Source organism: Globicephala melas, chromosome 11, assembly GCF_963455315.2.
Source record: "Globicephala melas chromosome 11, mGloMel1.2, whole genome shotgun sequence".
NCBI lineage: Eukaryota > Metazoa > Chordata > Mammalia > Artiodactyla > Delphinidae > Globicephala > Globicephala melas.
The window spans coordinates 22748449-22771649 of record NC_083324.2 but is presented as its reverse complement, the minus strand read 5'-3'; the positions used below and the strand labels follow the sequence as shown (position 1 = coordinate 22771649).

The following is a 23201-nucleotide window of genomic DNA, read 5'->3' as shown; positions in this document are numbered from 1 at the left end:
GGGGAAGGACAGGAATAACGACGCAGACGTAGAGAATGGACTTGAGGACACGGGAGGGGGAAGGGTAAGCTGGGACTAAGTGAGAGAGTGGCATGGACATATATGCACTACCAAATGTAAAACAGATACCTAGTGGGAAGCAGCCACATAGCACAGGGAGATCAGCTCGGTGGTTTTTGACCACCTAGAGGGGTGGGATAGGGAGGGTGTGAGGGAGATGCAAGAGGGAGGGGATTTGGGGATATACGTATACGTATTGATTCACTTTGTTATACAGCAGAAACTAACACACCATTGTAAAGCAATTATATTCCAATAAAGATGTTAAAAATAAACAAATAAATAATTTTAAAAAATTCAAAGAAAAAAGTTCGTTGAAATAATTTCAGATTCTATGTTAAAACCTATCTGTAATAAAGACACTGTTACAGGTTTTAGTGTAGTATCAAAGAATAATATTCAGAATTATATGAAATGATTATTATAAACTGCTCTGTTTTCCAGATACATAGCTCTATGAGGCCAGATTTTCTTCATATACTTCCACCAAAACAGCATATTGCAACAGATCTGTTGCAGAAGCAAATATTAAGCTAGATATTAAAGGGATTTGCAAAGCCATAAAACAGTGCTGCTATTCTTACTAAAATTTTTAAAAGATATATTTAATTCTTCATAAATTATAGTTTATATACTTACATGTAAAATATATAATACAAAAATTAAAAGTTTATTATTTAAAAAGTGAGTATTTAAAAAGTTCCAAGTAGTTATTCCTCTTACCAGATTAATTTATTAATCAGTTAAATAAATTAATAAATATCGACAGTTATAACCCAAAATAAACAAGAGATCTTTGGGGTTCTCCAGTTTAACAAGTAGGGAGGCCTCAGACCAAAAAGTTTGAGAACACTTGGCGTCCCATGATGAAAAATTCCTGGAGCAGCATTTCTAAGAGTGTTTTTCCCAGAACACTAATCTCATGATATGATTCATAATAAAAGGGCTCCACCCTGGAATATGTTTGGAAAATTTGGAGACTCATAACATGTGCCATTCTTGGAGAGCTGCAATGCAGATTAAAAGCTCAGAGAAGTACTGCATTTGCTTCATCTTATGTAATCCAGTGTTTCCTAATGTTTGTCTCAGGAAGTTTGTGAATGCAGAACATGCTGGTCACCTGATCCCGAAGAAGGCGGGCACTGGCACTGTGGAAATCTACAGTAACTTACCTTCAAGCCGGACCACCAGCGGCACCTTGAGTTCCAGCTCCCGGCAGGCTCTGGTGATCCCATTGGCAATAATGGCACAGTTGACGATTCCGCCAAAAATATTGACTAGGATGGCTTCAACCTGAAATAAAAAATAGGAAGGTGTCCATCAAAATGCTGACAGTCAACATTCCCCCAAATAATTGGCTAAACAACAGAGACAATTAAAATAATCATCTTTAAAAAACAAAAAACAGAATAGGAACTATAAAACAAGACCCAGAAGATGTTGAAGTTAAAATTCAGTATTTAATTAATAAATATCAATATATAACATTACCATATTAACCCAGATTATCCTATCAATCACTTCTCTGAATTCAAAATGAATTCAGTCACCACTCATTTCTTATACACTGTCTTCTGCTGTGTCTTATATTGGGCTGGCCAGAAAGTTCGTTTGGGTTTTTCTGTAAGATGTAACATATGTTAAGATGTAATGGATGTTATTTATGCATAGTGACATTTAAAATTTCATGTAGTTACGTCTTTTCCCTCCATGGCTTATACTTGAATTTTTACCTGTCCTGGTACCTCATAAAATATTTCAAAACTAGTAACATTAATTATTTGTTGTTTTGTATTATTAGGTAAAAATTCCAATTTTTCTATGTTTCCTTAATACCTCTTTGATATGCTAGAGGTATATTCTCAAAAGTCAGAGATAGCTTAATTATCTTAGATAATGACCTTTTTGATTAAAAAAAAAGACCCCCAAAATAAAAAGATACAAGCTCACACTACAAGGATATAAGAAAAGTCAAGCCACTGACTAGAATTTTTCAGAAATGTAAATTTAAACCCATCATGTTAACCTGCTTATACATATTCCATACTAAAAGGCATGTGGGCCAAAAAAACTGTACTTGCCCTGACTTGATAAATAGTTGTAAGAAAATCCTGTATAATTAACATGAAGAACGAGATAATGAAGAGAATTCATTACCTAGATTAATTGATAACACCCACAGATAATGGCTATTCATCAAGCTGGAGGCATCAAAATTCCAACAATGGAGTCACAATTAAATTATGCTACACTAATTGCAAAGCATATATGTGTGTGCTGCATGCCATTTTTAAATCCCATTATTTCAATATGCTAAATTAACTACACAAAATATATGAGAAAAGGATACCTTACATTTGTTCAGCACTTAACTCTTTAAAAAGTGCCATTACATGAACCCTCATTTTTAATTTTGATCCCTGCATTACAGTACAGTAAGTACAGTGATGGTTAGCCCTCTATAGCTGATAAAGCCATTCAGAAAATTCACATGATGTGTCCCAGTGTGACATAGCTAACAAGTAGCAGTGGTAAGGCTCAAAGTCAGGCTCTAGATTGCCTACTGATTCTTCATTCATGCCAGCTGCTAGAGCTGGAATCTTGGGCAAGGGCCCCACCCTGCCTCGAACGTGGTTTCCTCACCTATAAAATGGGAATAATAGTACCTAGTCCATAAACTTGTTGAAAGGCCTAAATAAGACGTGTGAGATGCTTATTACATGCCTGTAAGGTACCTAATGGATATTTACACATGCATTTATTTCAACAAGCTATGGTGAAAGTGGACAGGTTACCTAGACAGCAAGTATAAGAAGAAAACCTTTCAGTAGACTGCAGCTATGTTGAATTTGAATGTAACAGAAACAGAAACTTATTGAAGTTCAGTAAAAAGGTAATGTTTTAAGAATAAAATAAATGAGCAATATTTTCCAAACCAATTAGACACTGGAGCTACTCCCAAAAAAGAAATCCCCCATTACCATTCACAGCAGGCTGACTGGTAAGCAGAAGCTTGCTTTCTAATGATGGCTATTAAATGCTGTTAGTATTGAGGCCTGGTACAGCAGTAGTTTTCAAATAGCTGCGGGATGGAGAGGAGCTTGCCAGAACAATGGAAGACAAAAACCACTCAAGAGCAATAATGACTCCACAGGGTCCAAGAGAGAAACTCAGAAAGAGCTGAGGCTCATTCAGTTTTTGTAGAAGAACTAAGCTTTCTAGTAAAGTACATAGTGGCTCCTCTATACCTCTGCCATGGTGCAACCTGCACATTCCTTAGGGATGAGTTCAGATGTCAACAGCTTCTCAGTGAAGCTTTTCTGTGTCATCAAGTTAGGGTGAATTATTCTCTTTAATCCATCTAAAACAGTATGATTGTTCTATAGAGTAGGCACACCACACACAGCAAACATATGTGAAGTCATCCACATAGGCAGGAGTGAGGCACAAGAGGCAGGAAGATGCCCCTGGCCCTGTGATCCAACGCTTCTCAGTAGATGTATACCCTGGAGCAAGAGTCAGATATGAGCTGTGATTCTGGTATTGCCTCATTTAGTATCAGTTCCCATGAGTCCTTCATGTCAGTTATCTCATTGTGTTTAACAAGCATCTGACAAATACAGATACTCTTCATACAACAATGTGTACCTAAAAGTGAGCCAACCACTTCAACTGGTACTGAACCCAAGGAAAAGCTCTCTTTTCCAATGGTGGATGAATAGGTGGCTTTGATAGGTGTGCTGAAAAAAGGACAACTGTTCTCCAATGCAGTATATTCACCTCTCACCCTATATCCCCATGCCCAAGATACAACACCCTGGGTGGGTCACCTTTGCGCTCCTCTACAACAGGAGTTTTTTTTATAAGCAGCTAGCATAATCCATGACATAGTGTAATCACCTAATAAATAATGGTTTCAAGAGTGAATGAAATTAATTTCAATAGACACTTAATGGCCATCTCCCAAACCAGGCACAGAGTTTAGTGCTTGGGAGATGGAGATGAATAAGATGTCATCACTGCCCTCAAAGAGTTCAAAGACAAGTTTGAGGCAGACCAGCAAACTGGCAATTACAATCCTGGCTCCTTAGTCTCACGGAGCTAAGACCAGGGCAACACTAGTGGTACAGACTGCTGTAGCGAGAGGGGCCTTTTGGAAGAAGTGATGTTCCAGGTGACAAAGAGAAAGAGCGAGCAGGAACTTAGGTAAAAGAGGGCAGCCAGGATGAAGGCAGAGCTGTCACCCAAGTTAGTTCATTCAGGACCTACAGGCTGAATGGGGAAGTAACCTGAGGAAATCCAGATGAGGTAAACAGTGGCAGGCACTAGAGGCCAGGGATGGGAACTTGGTTCTTTTGCCTTATTCCTTGCTTTCCCAGAGCTGGGTGAAGACAAGCTTTGAAAGTCTCCCTCAGGGATAGAGGGGGAGTGATGGGAAAGGGAGACAGGGACAGAGAGAAGAGTGAATGCATGAGCAAACATGAGATGAGAAATACAGAGCAACCATCTGAGAGCACGAGAGACAGTGAGAAAGACCAGCAGTGAGAGAGGGAGCATAAGAGAATGTGACACAGAGACAGAGAGAGAGAGAGAGAGAGAGAGAGGAGAAAAAGAGTTTGATACTAACAAAGAAGTTAGAATTTTTACAAGAGCAGCAAGACACAGAAGTACACACGCTGTGTAGCTCAGGGACATGGGATCATTTAGGACATGTGGCGTATCACTGAGCACCAAGAGGAAATCACCACCAGGAGTGATGGGAAGACCCCACACCACCAGAGACAATGCCATTCTCTCCTTCTGTAAAGTAATTTGTTGCAGTCACGCACTTTAATGGAAATCTGATTTAAGGTTTCACTCTGGGCCAATTATTAACTACAGTAATCTGCAATCTCAAACTGAGAATGAAATTAAGACAGTTTGCAAATGAAAGCCTTGTGACATCATTATTATTACTTCGCGCTTATAAAGCATGTCAAATTTTCAATGTGTGCCTCATGTGTTCATTTATTATTACAACCCCTAATTGCTGCTCCCTGACAATACCAATAGAAACTTTTTAATAGTCTTTTTCTTCCCCTCGGCAACGGGCATATTTTTAAGAAGTCAGTGCTAGGTCTATTTCCGAATCCGAAACTCTCCCAGAAGATTCCTAGGTGCTTTCAGGAGCTTTTCTACATTCTCGGCTGAGGATAACAAGGGCTGCTATTTACTGTTTCACAAAAGGAAAGATCATCTAGCAAGGCAGTTATGGAGCCAGATCCACTGCACAGGTCCCTGGACCCCAGACAGCTACTCCCAAGGAGGAGTCTGTGGTGGCAGCTGTTGGCAGCTGTGCAGGTGGCCGGGCAGTCCAAATGCAGGTTTTTCAAATGTCTACGTGTATTTGGCTTTGCAAAATACACTCTGGCTGCAGATGTCCGTCCACAATTAAAAGTAAAGAATGAACTTCCAAAGAAGAAAAGCTACAGCCTTTGGTATTTATCAAGCTCCTCTCAACCTTAAAGGAACAAACAAAAATCCCAACTAAAACCCTTTTTGGGGAACGTAATCCTTTTCAGAATCTAATGAACGTTAGGCAAGCTCAGTCAGATAAGTTCACACACACACAATTTTGGGACATAATTTTAGGTAAGTCCTCGACTAAGCTGCTTCTTTAGAATTTGGCCTCAAAGGCAGATAATGGCAAAGGGTAACTTGCAGCATATAGAGATAGCACAGGGGAATTGTGAACTCTTTGCAACTATTTACAGAATTTTTTTAGAATGTGTACTTTCCCCAGAAAAGTGTTCATAATCTTTAAGAATTGAAAGATTAACAATAATCACAAATACAACAATAGCTAATGTTTACTAGGTATCTATCAGGTGGTTGGCAGTATTCTTTTTTACATATATTAACACATTTAACACATAAGTAGTATATGAGATGGATATAATTTTTATCCCCATTTTACAGATAAGAAAACTGAGAGTACCAAAGATCTGGAGAATCACTGGGGCTACAGCTTTACCATCAAATATCTTTTGGAGCCAGCAAACCTATTGAGGTCCCACAGTACGTACTTTGCTTAGTTATTTTCTCATTCATTACCAGAGCGGATTCTGCCGTAAACATGTGAGGTAGGTAACACCTATCCCATTTTACAGATGAGAAAAGTGAGGCTCAGAGAGGTAAAAGTGACTTGTACCAAGTTATGCAGCTAGTATATGATCAGAATCAAAACTTCAGTTTTTTTTTTTCTTTAAGGTTATCCTGACTCCTTTTAATGACAGGCAAATATTGACAGATTGCTGAATGAAACAATATGTTCTTGAAAGCCTACTCTGTGCTAGGCACTCTTTTAACCATTGAGGCTGACAAGAAAGACTTTTCTAAAACAGACCAAAAAATGTTCTGTATCCATTATCTGAAATCGTAAACCATGATATCGGTTATGAAGGGGAGGGAGACTTTGGGTATTTTGAGATCATAGGACAGGACTCATGTTACACTGGGTGGTCAGGGAGGGCCTCGTGTACGCAGTGACATTTAGCGTAGGATCTGAAGGACAGTCTAGAAGAGGCCAGGTAGAGTATGAGAGGAATGAAGAGTAAGTACTTTGAGACAAGAGAACACCATGGGCAAAGGTCAAGGGGGCAGAAGAGAACTTGGTGCCTTTGAGAAACTGAACTGAACCTGGAGGAGTAACAGGAGGCTGGGGCTTGCAAAGTGAAGTGGTGGGAAATGAGATGGACCACAGCAGCAGGAACCAAATCAGTCTTACAGAGCAAATGCCATGAGTAGGGGATTGAAAAGCCTTTGATTTCTAGACACCTGTAAAGACTTCAGGGCATCTGGCCAGGAAACTATCATTTATTCAGCATCACCCACAGTACACTCACATTAAGTTTATAAGACAGGTTTTATAACCTCTATTTCATGGATAGACTGAGGCTCTGAGCGTTCAGGGTTTCTTAGCTATTAAGGAGTCATAGTTTCAACCAGGGTTTGTTTTACCATACCACATGCAGGGCTGTCTGGAACAGCTGGGTGATCGTAGAGGCGCTGCTGACATACATGAGGGGTTAGCAAACTTGTTCTGTTAAGGGCTAGTCGGCTTTGAGGGCCAGTCTCTGTTCCAGCTACTCAACTCTGCTCTTGCAAAATTAGAGCGGTCACAGACAATATTTAAATGAATAAGCAGACTGTGTTTCAATAAAACTTTATTCGCATAAACAAGTGGGACGCCAGATTTTGCCCATGGGCCATAGTTTGCCACCCCCTGACACCGACACAATTTGACTGATGGCTATCCTCAAATTCAGTGCAACCATCACTCCTCCTTTGCATCATTTGATATTTCTTTGATAGTGAGTTTTCAGATTTTAAGTTCTCTTCCTTTGTTGGACCATTTTCTTGCTCTCACCAACAGCATTAATGTACCTAGGCTGTAGCGATGGCTGATTAAATAAATGTGTCCATTCCAACATGAATATCATTCCTTTGGAACAAACCTGTACCTTTAACAAGTTCATAAAATGCCTTGAATGCCTTTGCTTTATTCTTTTTCTCTCCCTGACACTGGCTGGAAACGAACAAATAGAAAGACTTCAGCAATAAGCCTGCCATTTTGAAATGATTATTGCAAATAGTTAAGTACTATACTGCATTTAAAACACACTGTAGTGTATACATTAAGCATAGTAAGTGCAACTACTGCGTTTTGTCTGCTTCTTCCAGTTCAGGTTGCTAATTTAGTCCCAGTGCAGTAGGCACTGCTGATAAAAATCAAGCAAGCATGTTTACATTAGGCAAGATAAGGACTTTCTTTTAATCACAAGTTATTTTAATTCTGAAAGTTGTTGCTCTTATTTAAGCATCTGTTTTTGTGGAACTGTTTTTCTCTTTTTTGTGGTTGTTTTTATTTTCCTGCTGAATTCTAATCATGTCTTCTAATCCATTGGCGGCCAAGGAAGGAAAATAAATGGTGAAGGAAATTAGATGCAGCTTGGGAAATTGATGTTTGTATGCCTGGCTTTAATAAAAACACTCTGCTAAATTAGAGGGGAGTCTAAATGGATTCAGTCAATAAGGAAGTGATTCAGGTGAGGCATTCAATCTTGGGATTTGCTGTAATCTTACAAATAAGCCGTCAGATCAGTCCACTTGGGACCAGATTTGCCTTTTGCTGAAACCTGAGTGAGCTTCTACAGCTTGCTTTTCTACTTTCTGTTTAGTCTTGAAGTTTGAAATTATTTTCTTTTGTATGAAATCAAGCCCTAGGATCCTTGGGTTAAAGCAAATGATGTCCAGATTTACAAATGATATGAGAACAGCAGTATTTCTTGAAAAACACCTGCCCACTCTGCCCTTTTAGTGTCTTCCAAGGAAGAAATGCTTTTAATGAGTAAACAATCCAACCTGAAAAGCTCAGAAAAGGAAATATCTTAAACATCACTCTTAATCCCAAACAACATTTCAGCATTTTTAATTAATCAAGATAAACACCCAACCATTTTATTCCAACTTTGGAATATCTATCTGTTATCCCAAAACTGATAGCATGGAAATGACATCTGATGGATGAACAATATTTTGTTGGAGAGCCAAGTTTCCATTAAGGTTGACCTCTGAGACCACCCAGGGTGAAACAAGGAAAATGTGTCTAAATCAGCCTTGTTCTATTTACTTATTCCCGAATTCTTCACCATACGTGTATCCTGCAATCTTCTCCTCACTAGAATAAGTAAAATGGTATGGAGGATTAGCATTTATTGAATGTTAATTTTCCTAGGTGCTAAGAGTGATGAACTACAACCTTCCCTGGCAAGTAAGCTGAGACTCAAGGAGCTTAAATAAGTTGTCCAAGGGCACACAGATATTAAGCAGTGGAGTGAGGATTTGGACCAAGTCAGTCTTACTTCAAAGTCCATGGTCTTTCCACTCCCTCCTACTGTCTTTCAGTCACTTCTATGACTAATCAAGAGCCCCAGTTCTATTTTGGTTTTATTTCCAAGCTTCAAGGGCACAGTCCTGAGTTCTATATTCTGGTGTCCAACTATTTCTTGTTTTCAAATCTCACTGCTCAATTAAGATGGACCAGAGGTAAGATATCTTTTGTAGTTTTGTGGACCAATGGTTTTGGTTCTTTACAACCCAAAATGTTCCCTGTTTACTGATAAAAGAGTTGTCCAGAGTTTGTGGTTTGCAATCCCTACTTAGACAGGACTATGGAGGGGTCATGATGCTATTAAGAGCTAGTCCAAAACCCAGAGTCCCTCCTGAACTGGGACAGATGTCCTTATAAGACCCCTCTCTGCAGACTGGTAAGCCCCCCTTTTCCCCTTTCTGATGCGTTGAAATTTATCCCTTTGCCAAAGCTATTATTTCTATTTTTATGATCAGGAAAATTCGAATGGAGAATTATGCCATTAGAGACATCACTGTTGATACAGATTTTAAATATCAGACCATGGAATGGCCAGTGGGAGGTATGGTAACTGTGTGAGCGGCTATTCAAAGTGCTGCGTTGAGACTAATGATGGAGTCACGTCCTGGTTCAGAGAGTTCTGTGACCTATTAACAATGCCTGCTATTGTAGTGGAGGAAAGAGTCAAAGCAAGTGTGTTATAGATTTGTCTTCCTAACTTTGGAGTTACCTAACACATATTTTGATAATTAGTACTTAAAGATTTAGTCTGTCAACAATTTCCTCTTTTAATGGCTTTTATTCAACACAAAGAAAATATCAGACAGTCAGAAAACCCAATGCACATCCAGCATGATCACTAACAATCTCATTAACTATGCATGTTTAGGTATATTAAAATTTTAAAAAATTGAATATGCACTTCCAGCACTAGATAGGACCAAGGCACCTTCCATTATGAATACTGGTTTATTCTAACAGGTTAAAAGATACTATGCATACTGAACCATATAAATTATAAAGCCATACTTGCTCCCAAGACGAGTGCCTATTTCCTTAAGTCAAAGCTTTCTAAAGTGTATTCTATGAGGCATTAGGCTTATATAGTGCTTCATGAAAAAAATAATCTGGTCAAATAGTATGGATTCTAGCTTATGAGAGCTTTAGCAGAGGATCTGTGTTCTAACTTAGAATACCGAACTTTAGTCATCTTTTGCAGAAGAGTCAAAGGGTGGAAAATTTGATCCCCAGAGAACTGTCAAGAAAAGTGTTCAGGAGCTAGTATATTGGGTGGTTAGGTGACACAGGAATCTAGGGTCCTTCTCCCCAAAGATGCCAATCATTGCACTATTTAGATTATATTTATAAGTATCTGTAAAACTGGAAGGCTTTTTTTTTTTTTTTTTTGCGGTACGCGGGCCTCTCACCGCTGTGGCCTCTCCCGCTGCGGAGCACAGGCTCCGGACGCGCAAACACAGCGGCCATGGCGGCCCGTGGGATCCTCCCAGACCGGGGCACGAACCCGCGTCCCCTGCATCGGCAGGCGGACCCTCAACCACTGCGCCACTAGGGAAGCCCCCGGAAGGCTTTTATAATCAACAACAGCAACCGTGAATGCCTCGGCCAGTCAAAGTGTGGGACACAAATGCTTCCCCAGTTGTCAGTAAACATGGTGGTGGTGGTTAAAGTCAACTATTAACAGGATTTTCAGGAGAAGGTAACATCTAAAGATGGAAATACTGTTTGGCATTAAAAGTAGGTACAGGAGACAAGAAATTAAAAGGACCGAAGAACACAGAGATTCAAGGGAACTGCACAGACATGTTTTTTATCTTTTTACAGAGACATTTTCCAAATCCTTTTGAACTGAGAATCAGAACCATTGCCAGGATTACAAAAACCACTTGAGCATTTAGAATGGCAAATGCAAGGTTCTTTTTGAGTGCCCTGTGTTTAAAATAGCTCTTGCAAAAACTACTATGATGTGTAATTTGGCCACAGAGCCATTTGAAGCTAAAAGAAAAAACAGAGCAAGGGGATTTTGGTTCTATGCTTTCACTGGAAGCCTCAAAAGACTTCAGGAAAGAGAGAGACAGAGACAGTGAGAGACAGAGACAGAGAGAGAGCTCACTTAAGAAATGAGCTATTAAAATTGACTGTTAAGAAATATTTTGGTTACAAAACTGCCTTCCCAGCTTAACAGATAATTGTTTTCAAGGCAGGACACTCATTGCTCATAATGCAATATCTATATTTTATTTGTAATGGAAGCTACATTGGTGTAGATTAAGAATATTTATTGGCACATTCTTTCTGAGCAGTATTTTGTCCAATCATCTCAGACTTATGTCATCTTGATGAATGTGAATATGTATACTCCATCATCATTAGTTGGAGAGTTAATACAGAGAACACCCATAAAATTGGCAACTTGGTGAAGAACCCATTTATTAATCTATAAACAGGATGTCTATCTGTCTACTGTTGTAACATAATAATCTCCACAGGGTAACTGTTCCTACACAGAAGGAAAAAAATGTTTCTATGGGTGATTTTTTTGCCTTTCTACGTGACTGACATCAATTAAAGAAAAAAATTAGCTAGGCAGACAGAGCCAAAACTTAGGACCACACAGATTCACACTTCACACCACAGAGAAATGAACATAAATTTAGTTAATCGCAAAACCCACTGTTTCTGTAAATAACAAGTCTATGTAAGATGAAGGTGGCATGTAATGATCCTGTGATGCCCCCAGACATCTGTTCAAATCTATCTGATCATTTAGTTTTCTGGAAGAACAAGGGGTTGACAAAGATTCTTATCAAAACCCCTAATGAAAAAATATGTGACTGGGAAAAGTAAAAATATAAGCTTCCAGCTAAGATCTCAATAAGTTATAAGCTATTTATTACACACTAAAATTTATGTTAAAATTCTTTTAAGTAAAATAATTTTTAAAACACATACATATGTTTCTTTTCATAACGGATCTCATCAGTATATTTGGGAAAATCAGTTTACTGCCATATTTCTTTGTAAGAACAAGCTTCCAATTTATTTCCTGAAGTCCCACCCTTCATTCATCCCAGTAAAATGACCTCCAACCCCAAACCTTACACCCAGAATCTTAAATTCCAAAACTGTCATTGAAGGTAACATTCTTTAGCATCAAAATTTTAAATTCAGGTGAATTAATTCAGGCAAAACACATAAACCAATGAAAACTCCAAAAAAGGTACCACTTAAAATATCTGAAATTATTAAAAATCAATATCCCATTTGAATTAGGGCTCTTCTAAAATGTCTGGGCAGGACGGTTGCCTGGTAATATTTAAAATCAGGAGGAGAGGAAAATCTACAGAATTCATTCTACATCTACTAGCAGCATCAGATGTCACTGTCACCAAAAAGCAGCTCTGCTGTAGACAATATTTTAAAATTACTGATATCACTGTCTGACCTCACTGTAATCTGTTGTGTGGAAGTTTGATATATTTATTTAGCTGTTCAGCAAATGTCTGAATACCATATCTGGAGCAAATTAAAAACTACATTGGCAAAGCACTCCCCACAGCCTGATAGGAATGAAATTTAACCAAACTCTTTGTACCTCAGTGTCTAAATCACTGATTATCTCCCATCCCTGGTTAACCTTTTGCAGACCTCAGTGGAGTTCTCAAGTTGTTAGACTCCCTTTACAAAAGGATTCAGAACACTCTACCTCCTGAGGCACACACTCAACAGACAATCAAAGGATGTCCTTTGGGACCTATCTGTGCTGTAAGTCTGCATTCCCACCCTGCTCCTCTGGGTCCCGGAAGGCTGACTCCAGGGGCTGCATCAATGGGCTCCTTTCCCCGGCTGGCATCCGGGAAGCCTTGGCAAGAGGAGAGGGAAGTTGGGGTGTTTCTATTCCTCCAGGTCCTTCCCAGCAAGGTTGTCTTGAGTGGCTGTGTCCCTTCACAAAAGGTGGAGAAAGTCTTCATTTCAGACTTGCCCCAGGCTCTTGTACTTTCTCTTATGGTTTGCATACCCGCTACCCCCCCTCTCATTATCAATTTCTTTGTAAATAAACTTTCCTCCATATACTGAGTTGAGTGAGCCATAATTTCATAGCAAGACTGATAACATCCTATTTTGACCAACTCAGCTTCAATGTGAGAAAATCCGTTCTTTGGAGGCTGAAACAGATTCTAGAACTGGAAGCTTAATTTTAGTTTAGTTTTCCTCTCTCTACCACATATCCATGGACATGAATTAAACAATAAAATAAATGGAAAAATCTGAACACTCAGTTTAAGCCATTTAATGAATATTTTCAAACACTTTCTCTTGTTCTTTCTGGGAGATGGCTAGCACCTACAAATCAGAAATTACTGCTCATTAACTGTCTGAATCTACACCCAAGGCAAAGGCCAGAAAAGGAAAACAAGCCAAAATCCTTTAGTATCTTGGGTTCTGTCCATTATAAATGACAAATGATAGCTTGTCAGGTGAAAATGAGCTTCTCAGCACTGAAATGACTTCATTTGGTTTATTAGCTGCAAACGAAAACTAAGGAAGGCCCGTCTAGAAGGTGACTTGCAATTCTTATTTTCAGCATAATGAAAGACAGGCTCAGTAAGTCCGAATCCCCATGCGGCCTCCCAGTCTGCCTAAAGGAACACAAGTAACAGGGAGACAAACCTGAAAAGATGGTTAATAAGTAAAAATGTAGGTCTGCAGCCTTGGACAAAAGATGATGTTTAACTTCCATGAAACTCCAATGACCCAGCTGCAAGTAGTGGCCTCACATTTATCTCAAAAGTCACACTATTCTGTTTTGTCAATAAACTGTGTCACTGAGCCATTAATGGTCAACAATAAAATACACCCCAAGGGAGTAGGTGTAGGATGGCTTTACAAACAAGAAAAAATGTACAGAAGGAAAAAGAAGCTCTCAAATCACATAAGATCCACATAGCTTTTCAGGAAGTGAACAGTACCTGGTAAGGCCAGACCTGCACACACACTACCTGAATCCACATAGTTTAGATAAGCATTTGCTTTCTGATATATTAGAGTTTCTTTCTCTCTACCCTACATCTGCAACTGCTCTTTATTCTCTGAAACATCTGGACAAAAATCCGTTTGTTTGTGGAAGCCCACTTCATCCATCTCACACAGTCCCTCAGCATGAGTTTATTTCTTGAATGTGTACTTTCCTATGTGCTAGATCCAAAGGGTAATCTTGAATCTACTTAATGACTGTTCATGTTGTACCAAAGGGGAATCTCCTTGATTGACAGACACATTTTTATAAATGCCCTGAAGTGCCTCTTTTTAAATTTCTTTTTATTTTTAAGATTATTCTGAAAAAAATCATGTCCAAGTTTTCAGTCCAGAAACCCTGGGATAGTCTTCTAAGGTGCTCCAGACTTGTTAAGGTCATCTCCCATTTCTTGTGTGCCCCCAGTAAGCTGACATTTCTGCCTCACAGTGTGATCTGTAAGGTTTCCTTTCACACCCTGTCATCTAGCTTCACCCCAAAGTTCTTATCAGCTGGGAGGATTGTAATTTCTGCCCAGGCAGGTGTGAGAATAGGAATTCCAGCCCAGTTTAATGCTGTAGTCCCAAATGGCTGTCTTTATAGATGCACAAGGTACATAAAGTTTAATCAATTTCATGATGAAATCTACTTCAAACCTCTGACAACTCTGATTGTGCTGCTCAATACAGATTCTCAAAAATTATTAAAATATATGGTATAGTGTTACAATAACTGAGTTAAGGCAAGAGCAATATGAAACATAATTGTGACAGGTAACCACTAGAGGCCAGTATAATTCAACATGGAGAAGGAATTTATAATCAATCCCTGTGGAAAAACTAACATTATTTCTTCCACTTAAAAGTGGAGCTCTTGTGAATTGGAGAAAAAAATGATGAAGAAAGCTTTTTTGATTCTCTAAAGACGAAGTTTCAAACTGTAAGAAAGATGAGTTAAGAAAAGATGAGTCATGAAAAATTGGGGAAAAGAGAATTGTTGTCTCCAAAAAAAAAAAATAGTACTGCCATATAATGTTTGACATTTCACCAATGTAAGCATAAATTTTCAACCTACTTGGCTTAACTGTGAGCTTTTCCATAAATGTTTCATTTGGCACTGACATTAAAAATAATTAAAGATCTGGAATACCTAGAAAGTGCCACAGTGATCTCATCTTCAGGGCAATCATCATTGCTAGCTGCCCAGACGACGCCAAAGGTTTTGAGAAGGGGTGGAAAAACTGTACATTTGCAATTTCCTTACCTTAAAGAATTTTATTTAGAACAAGTACCTAATGGTTCCTTCTCAAACATGGAATAATTCACATAAATTCATCTAGCAGTCCATTCATACTGTATAATACATTTCTTAATAATGGTGCTACATGATGCTTAGAGTACTTTTTAACAAGGAACTGAACCAGCTTCTCAAAACTAAAAATAGGAGTAGAAATGAGAATCGGATTCTTTAATAGAGCTCAGACAATAATTGTTGGCAGGATCCTGTGTAGGAGATTTTAATTTTTAAGAGTGAAGGCGGAACAATTTAACATATAAACCACAGACAGGTAATCTTCCTCTGTCCTGCAGCAGGGAAAGGCACCTTATGTAATGTGGACATGCCAAGGAGATTAATGAACCATAAAATCTTAGAAGCGGACAGGACCTGAGAGGTCAGCCAACAGCAGCTTGAAACTTTTCAAAGACAGGGAGCTTCGTCTTTTGCAAGCTGGCCTATTCCATTGTCTCGGCTGTAAATGTTTGAAAATTATTCTTTAATCCTCATATTGTGAATCCAACACACAGCAAAATGTTGTTTTGATTTCTGAGGTCAAAAAGAGGAGTCAAGATACAAAGAAAAACAACATATGATCCTGACTTTGAGGTGCTGTAAAATTCCACCCATGCGGTTCTGATTCTGACCTCTGACCCATAAGTACTGGCTCTATCAGTTGCAAGCTATGTGAACTAGTTAACTTCTTTGGACGTCAGTTTCTTCATCTATAAAATGAGGATAATAATAATAATACCCACCTTGCAGGGTTGGTGCCAGGACTAAATGAGGTAATTCAAGTAAAACACAAAGCCTATTACCTTGCAAATGATAAGTACTCCGTAATCTCCATTACTGCTAGGCACTGTTTAGTCAACAAATAATTCATTCAATCTTTACCAAACTCCTACGAGTTATGACTTATTACCATTATTTGTAGAGACAGGAGAACTGAGGCTCAGAATGGTGAAATAACTTGCAACGCTCAGCAGATAGTTAGTGGTCAGATAGGGTTTCAACATGGGTTGGTTTGACTACAAGAGCTTTAACCACTACATACAGCTGCTTCCATGAAATACCTGCTTAAAATCACAAATTAAGATGAAAATTTGGGGAAATGCAATGGGGTAGAAAAAGGAAAATGGAATTGGATTTAGTCCAAGGAGACTTACAGCCAGCCCAATGCAAGGCCAGGCATTCATTGTAACTGGGGTACCTTACCTAGAAAGCATGCAAAACAATGGAATGACCTTACTGAAATATACTGACTTACAAATTATTTGAGATTTTCTTTTGTAACAGTGCACTGTACCATAAATGGAAGTGAGGAAGACACCAGTCTAGAACAATGTTTTCCAAAATAAATTAGACTGTCTATAGGCAAATTATCTGAAGTTTTCACCTTTGGCTTCAGGAGAGGTGATAGAATAAAAAAGAAAGTGAGAGGGATATGAGTACAGGATAGGGTAGGAAATAGTAAAATATTTCCTTGCTATTGACTTAAGGAAATCCATGCACCACAAAGTAAAACTACTGACCTTTCTCTGTAAATTTCTTCAATAAGGGGAACCTCAAGGGTACCACCCAGTCTACTACTATGCTACAACATGACCTACATACATGCTAAAGAGCTCTTTTTATGCTAAAAAAAATCCTCCTCTAGGCAGGATGATATAGTAAAAACTAAACAAGCAAAGATATACACATATACACATGCTTGTTGTATGTTCCAAACTAGAAATTAACAAGAAACATGGTTATCATTTTGCCCTGTTCCATTGCCGGAACCCTAGTTTCACCTTCAGGCACATATGAGTTTTATCAATAACCAGGTAAACAAGTAATATTAAGAATAGTTAACTTTTCATTAAGAGCATGACTGTGTCACGTATATACTAAGCATGTCATAGGTATTAGGTCCTTTTATCCTCATAACAAGTTCAGGTGTGGATGCTGCAGGGCATGGAGGTTAGTAACTTGCCCAAGATCCTACAGCTACTTGATATCTGAGCTGGAATTTCAATCCAGGTCTACCTGACCATAAAGCCCAAACTCTTATCCAACATGGCACATGATCCACCACATTCAGAGACCCACTGTCTTGCCACCTTGAGGGTACATCAGACTTCTCTACTATAGTACAACATGACTCCAGACACATGCTAAAAGAAAGCCTGTTTATATTTCCCCAAATAATCCTCCTTCAATAAAAAAACAAACAAGCAAAGAAGCAAGCATATAAAACATTTCACTACTAGTCAGGTAGGAGGCTTGGATCTGTACTCTGCCCTGAATTAGGTATGTGGCCTTGGAAACAACTCTTCATCTCTCATGACATCAACTGCATCACCCTTTCAGGAAATCCTGGAGAAACATTCCCGCACAAATGTACTAAATGTATAATCAAGCCATATGTGCCAATCACGGTGAACACCACCAGCGCTAGGCTGTTGCTTTTACTCCACTGTGCTAAGTTTATGTAAACTTTTAACCTATAAAAAGAAGAGATGATACAGCAATATTCATTGGGAGAACAGGGATTAGAAACTCAAGGTGTTGTCATCCGTCATTACACATCTAGGTCAAATTTGGCTTTTATGGATAAATGAAGATTGATAAAAAGAACTGCAAACTGAAAGACTTTAATAGAGACCCTGTCAGAAATGAACTGCATCTTTTGGCACAAACTGGACTGGAAAATTATTAAAATGGGTTATGCTGAGGAGCTGAATACTTCAATGAGAAGCATTTCCAATTCTTAGAATTAAAGCACTGAAGATCTGCACATGAATCAGTCTAAATGTATGTACATTTCTTCAAGGTAGGGAGAAGTTTACTAAAAATGAGACAAGTAAATACAAAACAGGAGTGAGTGCCTGTTAGCTCCAACTGACTTTCAGAGACTAAGGTTTGAAACTCATTTTTCCCCCTAGATAGCCTTGGAGAACAATAAAGTATGACAGGGATATTAAAAGAAAGAACATTCAACAAAATTTTGCTAAGATTCTACAATGTTGAGATGTGGGGATAGAGCAATTTGGTGACCAAAACGTCATAGTCTGCCTTTACTGATTTTATAATCCAGTGGTAAACCTGATCTGCAGAGAGCAAAAAAGATATCTCAAAGCCACAGCTCAACTAAGAATATCTCTTCATACATGGTAAAACTCCCATTTAATAGCTATTCACCACCTACTTACAATGATGTCTACAAGGATATGACCATGTACTTTTTAGCATCTGTGCATCTTATTAAAAGTTTACATTGAATAAGCTCCTTCATCTGCACCAAGAGGGATGGTCAGCAGTCAGAAGTTTATAAGGCCACCCATCACCTTAGGGTGAAGCCTTCAGGTCTGAAAATGGGAAGTAGGGCAATGTGGCCAGTGCCTTTGGAGACAGACCTATTAGGCTGAAGAAGGTAGATTTCCTTGCATTGGGCTGTCAAGGTGGATTTGGTCTTATCTGGTGATAGTTAATGGGTGGGCATTAAGGAATGATTTCATGTAGCCTCTATCAGATATTATGCTAAACTGATCAGAGTATCTAATCCAGACACTAGAAATCCCTCCTTCTGATACCCACTAACTTCATTTTGACCCTTTCTATGCCTGGTCTTTGATTCTGTCTTCCCCATCCCTCCTTTACCTCTTAGAGACAAAATATCCACAAATCATGTTGCCTTCCCCAAAAGCTGCCTGGTGCTCTCTCTCTCTCTCTCTCTTTTTTTGCCCTACAAGATTTTGTATAGACTGGGGCAGAATTTCCTTCTTTGTCCTCTATTCTAAAATAAAAAGCCTTTAGAAATTTTAACATTTCTGACATCAGAATCTAACTTAGAACAGATGTCTTCCTTTACTGAAAGGGGATTTTGTCCCTAAAATGCCATTATTAAAACAGCATAATTATTAAATGGCATATTAGAATAGTTAGTATTCTAGAAAAGAAGGAACACTGAGTTTCTGTTGTTTAGGTCCTGACCAATAACAGGACTAACTTCAACGCTACCCAGACACCAGCCCCTCCTCCTCTTCCTCTGCTTCATGAAGTCTCCAAAGGATCCCATATGTTTGACTCGAAATCAGCTGCAGAATTTATGGGTACCCTGATTTTCTTTTGTGTGTACAGCATCTTCAAGGATTGCTTTAGTGGAATATAAAAGCAAATGATGTCTCATTCAAAAAAGACCACTGAACAACAACACTTGAGAACTCTTTTGCCACTGGTAAAACTAGTCCCATCCATCTGAAATAACCTTGCAATTCACTTAGACATTTCTAGGTAATTCCTCAATCTCTAGAATACATAATGGTGAGGGAACTCAGCCCACCAAGACTGAAGAAAAGAAGAACAAAGAGGGATATAAAGCCAAATCTCTCACTTTGTCTCACAAACAAGATTATCTTCTTGATGTCTCTTTTCTGTTTCCAGGGATTCAAGGATTCTTTATCACCCCACGAAGCCTCCTTTGGATGGACTCCAGTTATCAATGTCTCTTCTAAAAATGTAGGGTCGTGCCTCTGAACTTCTGCTCTCTACAAATACTTATTATACAGAGGTGATATTGGGAAATGTTAAAGAATGTAGACTTCAGTGTAATATCACCTGGGTGCAAATTTTCCCTTTATAACATACTTGCTCTGTGATTTGGGGTGAGTAAAGAACCTCTTCTAAGCCTCCTTTCCTTGGCTATAAAATAGATAATAATAATGTCTTCAAGTACAATAATCCACAAAAAGTACAAGAGCCTGGCACATAATAAGAGCTCAATAACTGGTGACCATTACAAATACCACCACCACCACCACTACCACCACCATTATCACTACTCTTGATGCTTGATGGATAATTCCAGATGGGCACTCCTTCAGTGCTACAATGGATAGCTTGGCCCCTTCTCACCTAACTGAATTTCTTACCTATCATTCCACTTTTTTCCAAAGTGAACAATCTCTTTACTGGCCTTTCCTGCTTGAGCATCCAGTCTAAAAGGTCTTACTCGTTCTCCTCTGCTCTTTCAACACTTCTCCTGCCTCCGAGAATCTAATCTGCTCATTGTGCCTACACTAAGTCTTCAACCCATAATCACCTCTCCTTCCTACTCACCTTTATTCAGATAATCATTTCACATCTGATTAAGTTATCTGTTAGTTCAATGTTCAAGTTCAATGCCACAGAAGATTACAATGATTTATGGCTTCCTAATCGACTCATGAATTTAACTTGTCTTTAAGTAACTACCGGGTACAGAGTTTCCTATTCTTATTTGGTATTGCCTTCTTGCACTTCGCATCATTCTGGGGATGAAGAATAAGATCTAGATAATGTCAGTGGACTCACATTTATATTTTAAGTGTGTTGATTATCTCTAGAATTAATATCAGGAACCTTGAAAAGTAAAGTAAATCTTCACTGGACAACATGTTATTGCTTAACATTAGGGCTGTAGAGGATTATAGCAATCTAAAATAAAGGAAATTTAGTCTTAAATTGAGACCTGTAAAATGTTACCATAATCTCAAAAGCAGTTTAATGTACACTCAGAAAGGAATTCATGCTCAGGGGGACCCTGCCATCCTGTAATCTAAGATACAACACATTTATCAACTGACTCACTTGAAATAAGTAGGACACAACTCCTGTGTAAAAGACTCTGTGTGAGAGAGTAATAGAGAATGTTAAGGAATTCTCCCCCAGGAAGTTAGACAAGAATAGAGGACTGTCAACTCTTAGTATTTTATAGTACTTTTTCCTGAGCTAAAAAACCAAACAAAACAAGCAAGGAAACAAATAACGAAAAAACCCCATCATCACTATTATTTCACTACTTATAAAACCGAGTATCATATTAGTACCTGGGGTCATAAAGGGTGGTTCGTACAATTACAAACAAAAATTTGATGGCAAAAAACAGAGATACAAGGAAGGACTTGATGGCTGATAGATCACTCTGATTACTTCTCAAAATGCTAATGTCTCTTTGCACAAACACCTGTAACTCTTCATTTCAAATTCCATTTGTTCAGAATGCACGTGTGGACTTACCTGAAATTTACTTTGTATTATCTAAGAAAAAGGATTTGCTGAGTAAAAAAATACTGAAATAAGAATGTGAAGAATATACTTAACATATTTAAAGAAACAAACTTTTTGCCAGCATGAAAATGTCTCATCTATAAACACTTGACTCCTTAATAACAAGACACTCCTTTCTGTTAATTAAAATTGGTAGCAAAAAACATCTACTGATCAAGGATTGTTTGCCTACAAAAACAAATAATAAATGACATTAGGAATATAATTCACAATAGGGTCTCTTCCTGCTTAATAGCCTTATTATAATAAGACTGAACAAAAAAGTTTTGTATATTATCAGAGAGACAGGATTGTTTTCCTCTAAATAATACTCTGATTATAGATACGTGTTTTATGTTTTTATTGCTCTTCTCTTTTTTAACATCTTTATTGGAGTATAACTTCTTTACAATGCTCCCTCTTGCGTGTCCCTCCCATCCTCCCTATCCCACCCCTCTAGGTGGTCACAAAGCACCGAGCTGATCTCCCTGTGCTACGCGGCTACTTCCCACTAGCTATCTATTTTACGTTTGGTAGTGTATATATGTCCATGCCACTCTCTCACTTCGTCCCAGCTTACCCTTCTCCCTCCCCGTGTCCTCAAGTCCATTCTCTACGTCTGCGTATTTATTCCTGTCCTTCCCCTAGTTTCTTCAGAACAATTTTTTTTTTTTTAGATTCCATATATATGTATTTGTTTTTCTCTTTCTGACATACTTCACTCTGTATGACAGACTCTAGGTCCATCCACCTCACTACAAATAACTCAATTTCGTTTCTTTTTATGGCTGAGTAATATTCCATTGTATCTATGTGCCACATCTTCTTTATCCATTCATCTGTTGATGGACATTTAGATTGCTTCCATGTCCTGGCTATTGTAAATAGTGCTGCAATGAACATTGTGGTATATGACTCTTTTTAAATTATGGTTTCCGCAGGATATATGCCCAGTAGTGGGATTGCTGGGTCGTATGGTAGCTCTATTTTTACTTTTTTAAGGAACCTCCATACTGTTCTCCATAGTGGCTGTATCAATTTACATTCCCACCAACAGTGCAAGAGGGTTCCCTTTTCTCCACACCCTCTCCAGCATTTATTGTTTGTAGATTTTTTGATGATGACCATTCTGACCAGTGTTAGGTGATACCTCATTGTAGTTTTGATTTGCATTTCTCTAATGATTAGTGATGTTGAGCATCCTTTCATGTGTTTGTTGACAATCTGTATATCTTCTTTGGAGAAATGTCTATTTACATCTTCTGCCCATTTCTGGATTGGGTTGTTTTTTTGATATTGAGCTGCATGAGCTGCTTGTATATTTTGGAGATTAATCCTTTGTCAGTTGCTTCGTTTGCAAATATTTTCTCCCATTCTGAGGGTTGTCTTTTCATCTTGTTTATGGTTTCCTTTGCTGTGCAAAAGCTTTGCTCTTCTCTTTTTAACAAAAAAATATTTTCTTTTCCAAATAGCTCACCAATTCACATGTGAAACTGAAGCTACTGCTTATGAGATCAGGTTTTAAAATAACTTCAAGGATGAGAGGCCCTTGAACAGAGAGTTAACAATAGAAACCAGGTCACCAACTCAAGACCTAGACTTTCTTTATTGTTCATGGATACAAATGCTTGGTTTCAGAAGTACATTGTTATCAAGGAAGCAGTTGGCCAGCACTGTTTCTTTGGGCATATTATACCCCTGAAACTAATGTGGTCACCTGATTAGTTTGCAACTAGGTAGGAAAAGTCAGTTCAATCTTCAAACTGAAATTAAACATAAACAAATAATCACTTAGGGGTCAGCAGCTGGTGGCTTAGTTGGGCACTGGAGGCCAAGTTTGCTCTCCCTGGG

General features: G+C 38.5%; 1 protein-coding gene across 1 annotated transcript in view; it reads right to left on the bottom strand.

Moving 5' to 3' along the window:
• SUCLG2 (succinate-CoA ligase GDP-forming subunit beta) overlaps window positions 1-23201 on the bottom strand; it is a 259246-nt gene that overhangs the window by 25034 nt on the left and 211011 nt on the right. Inside the window, exon 10 of the mRNA XM_030867675.3 lies at window positions 1233-1353. Within this exon, the coding sequence (XP_030723535.1) occupies window positions 1233-1353 (121 nt within the window). The remainder of the gene's footprint in view (window positions 1-1232; window positions 1354-23201) is intronic.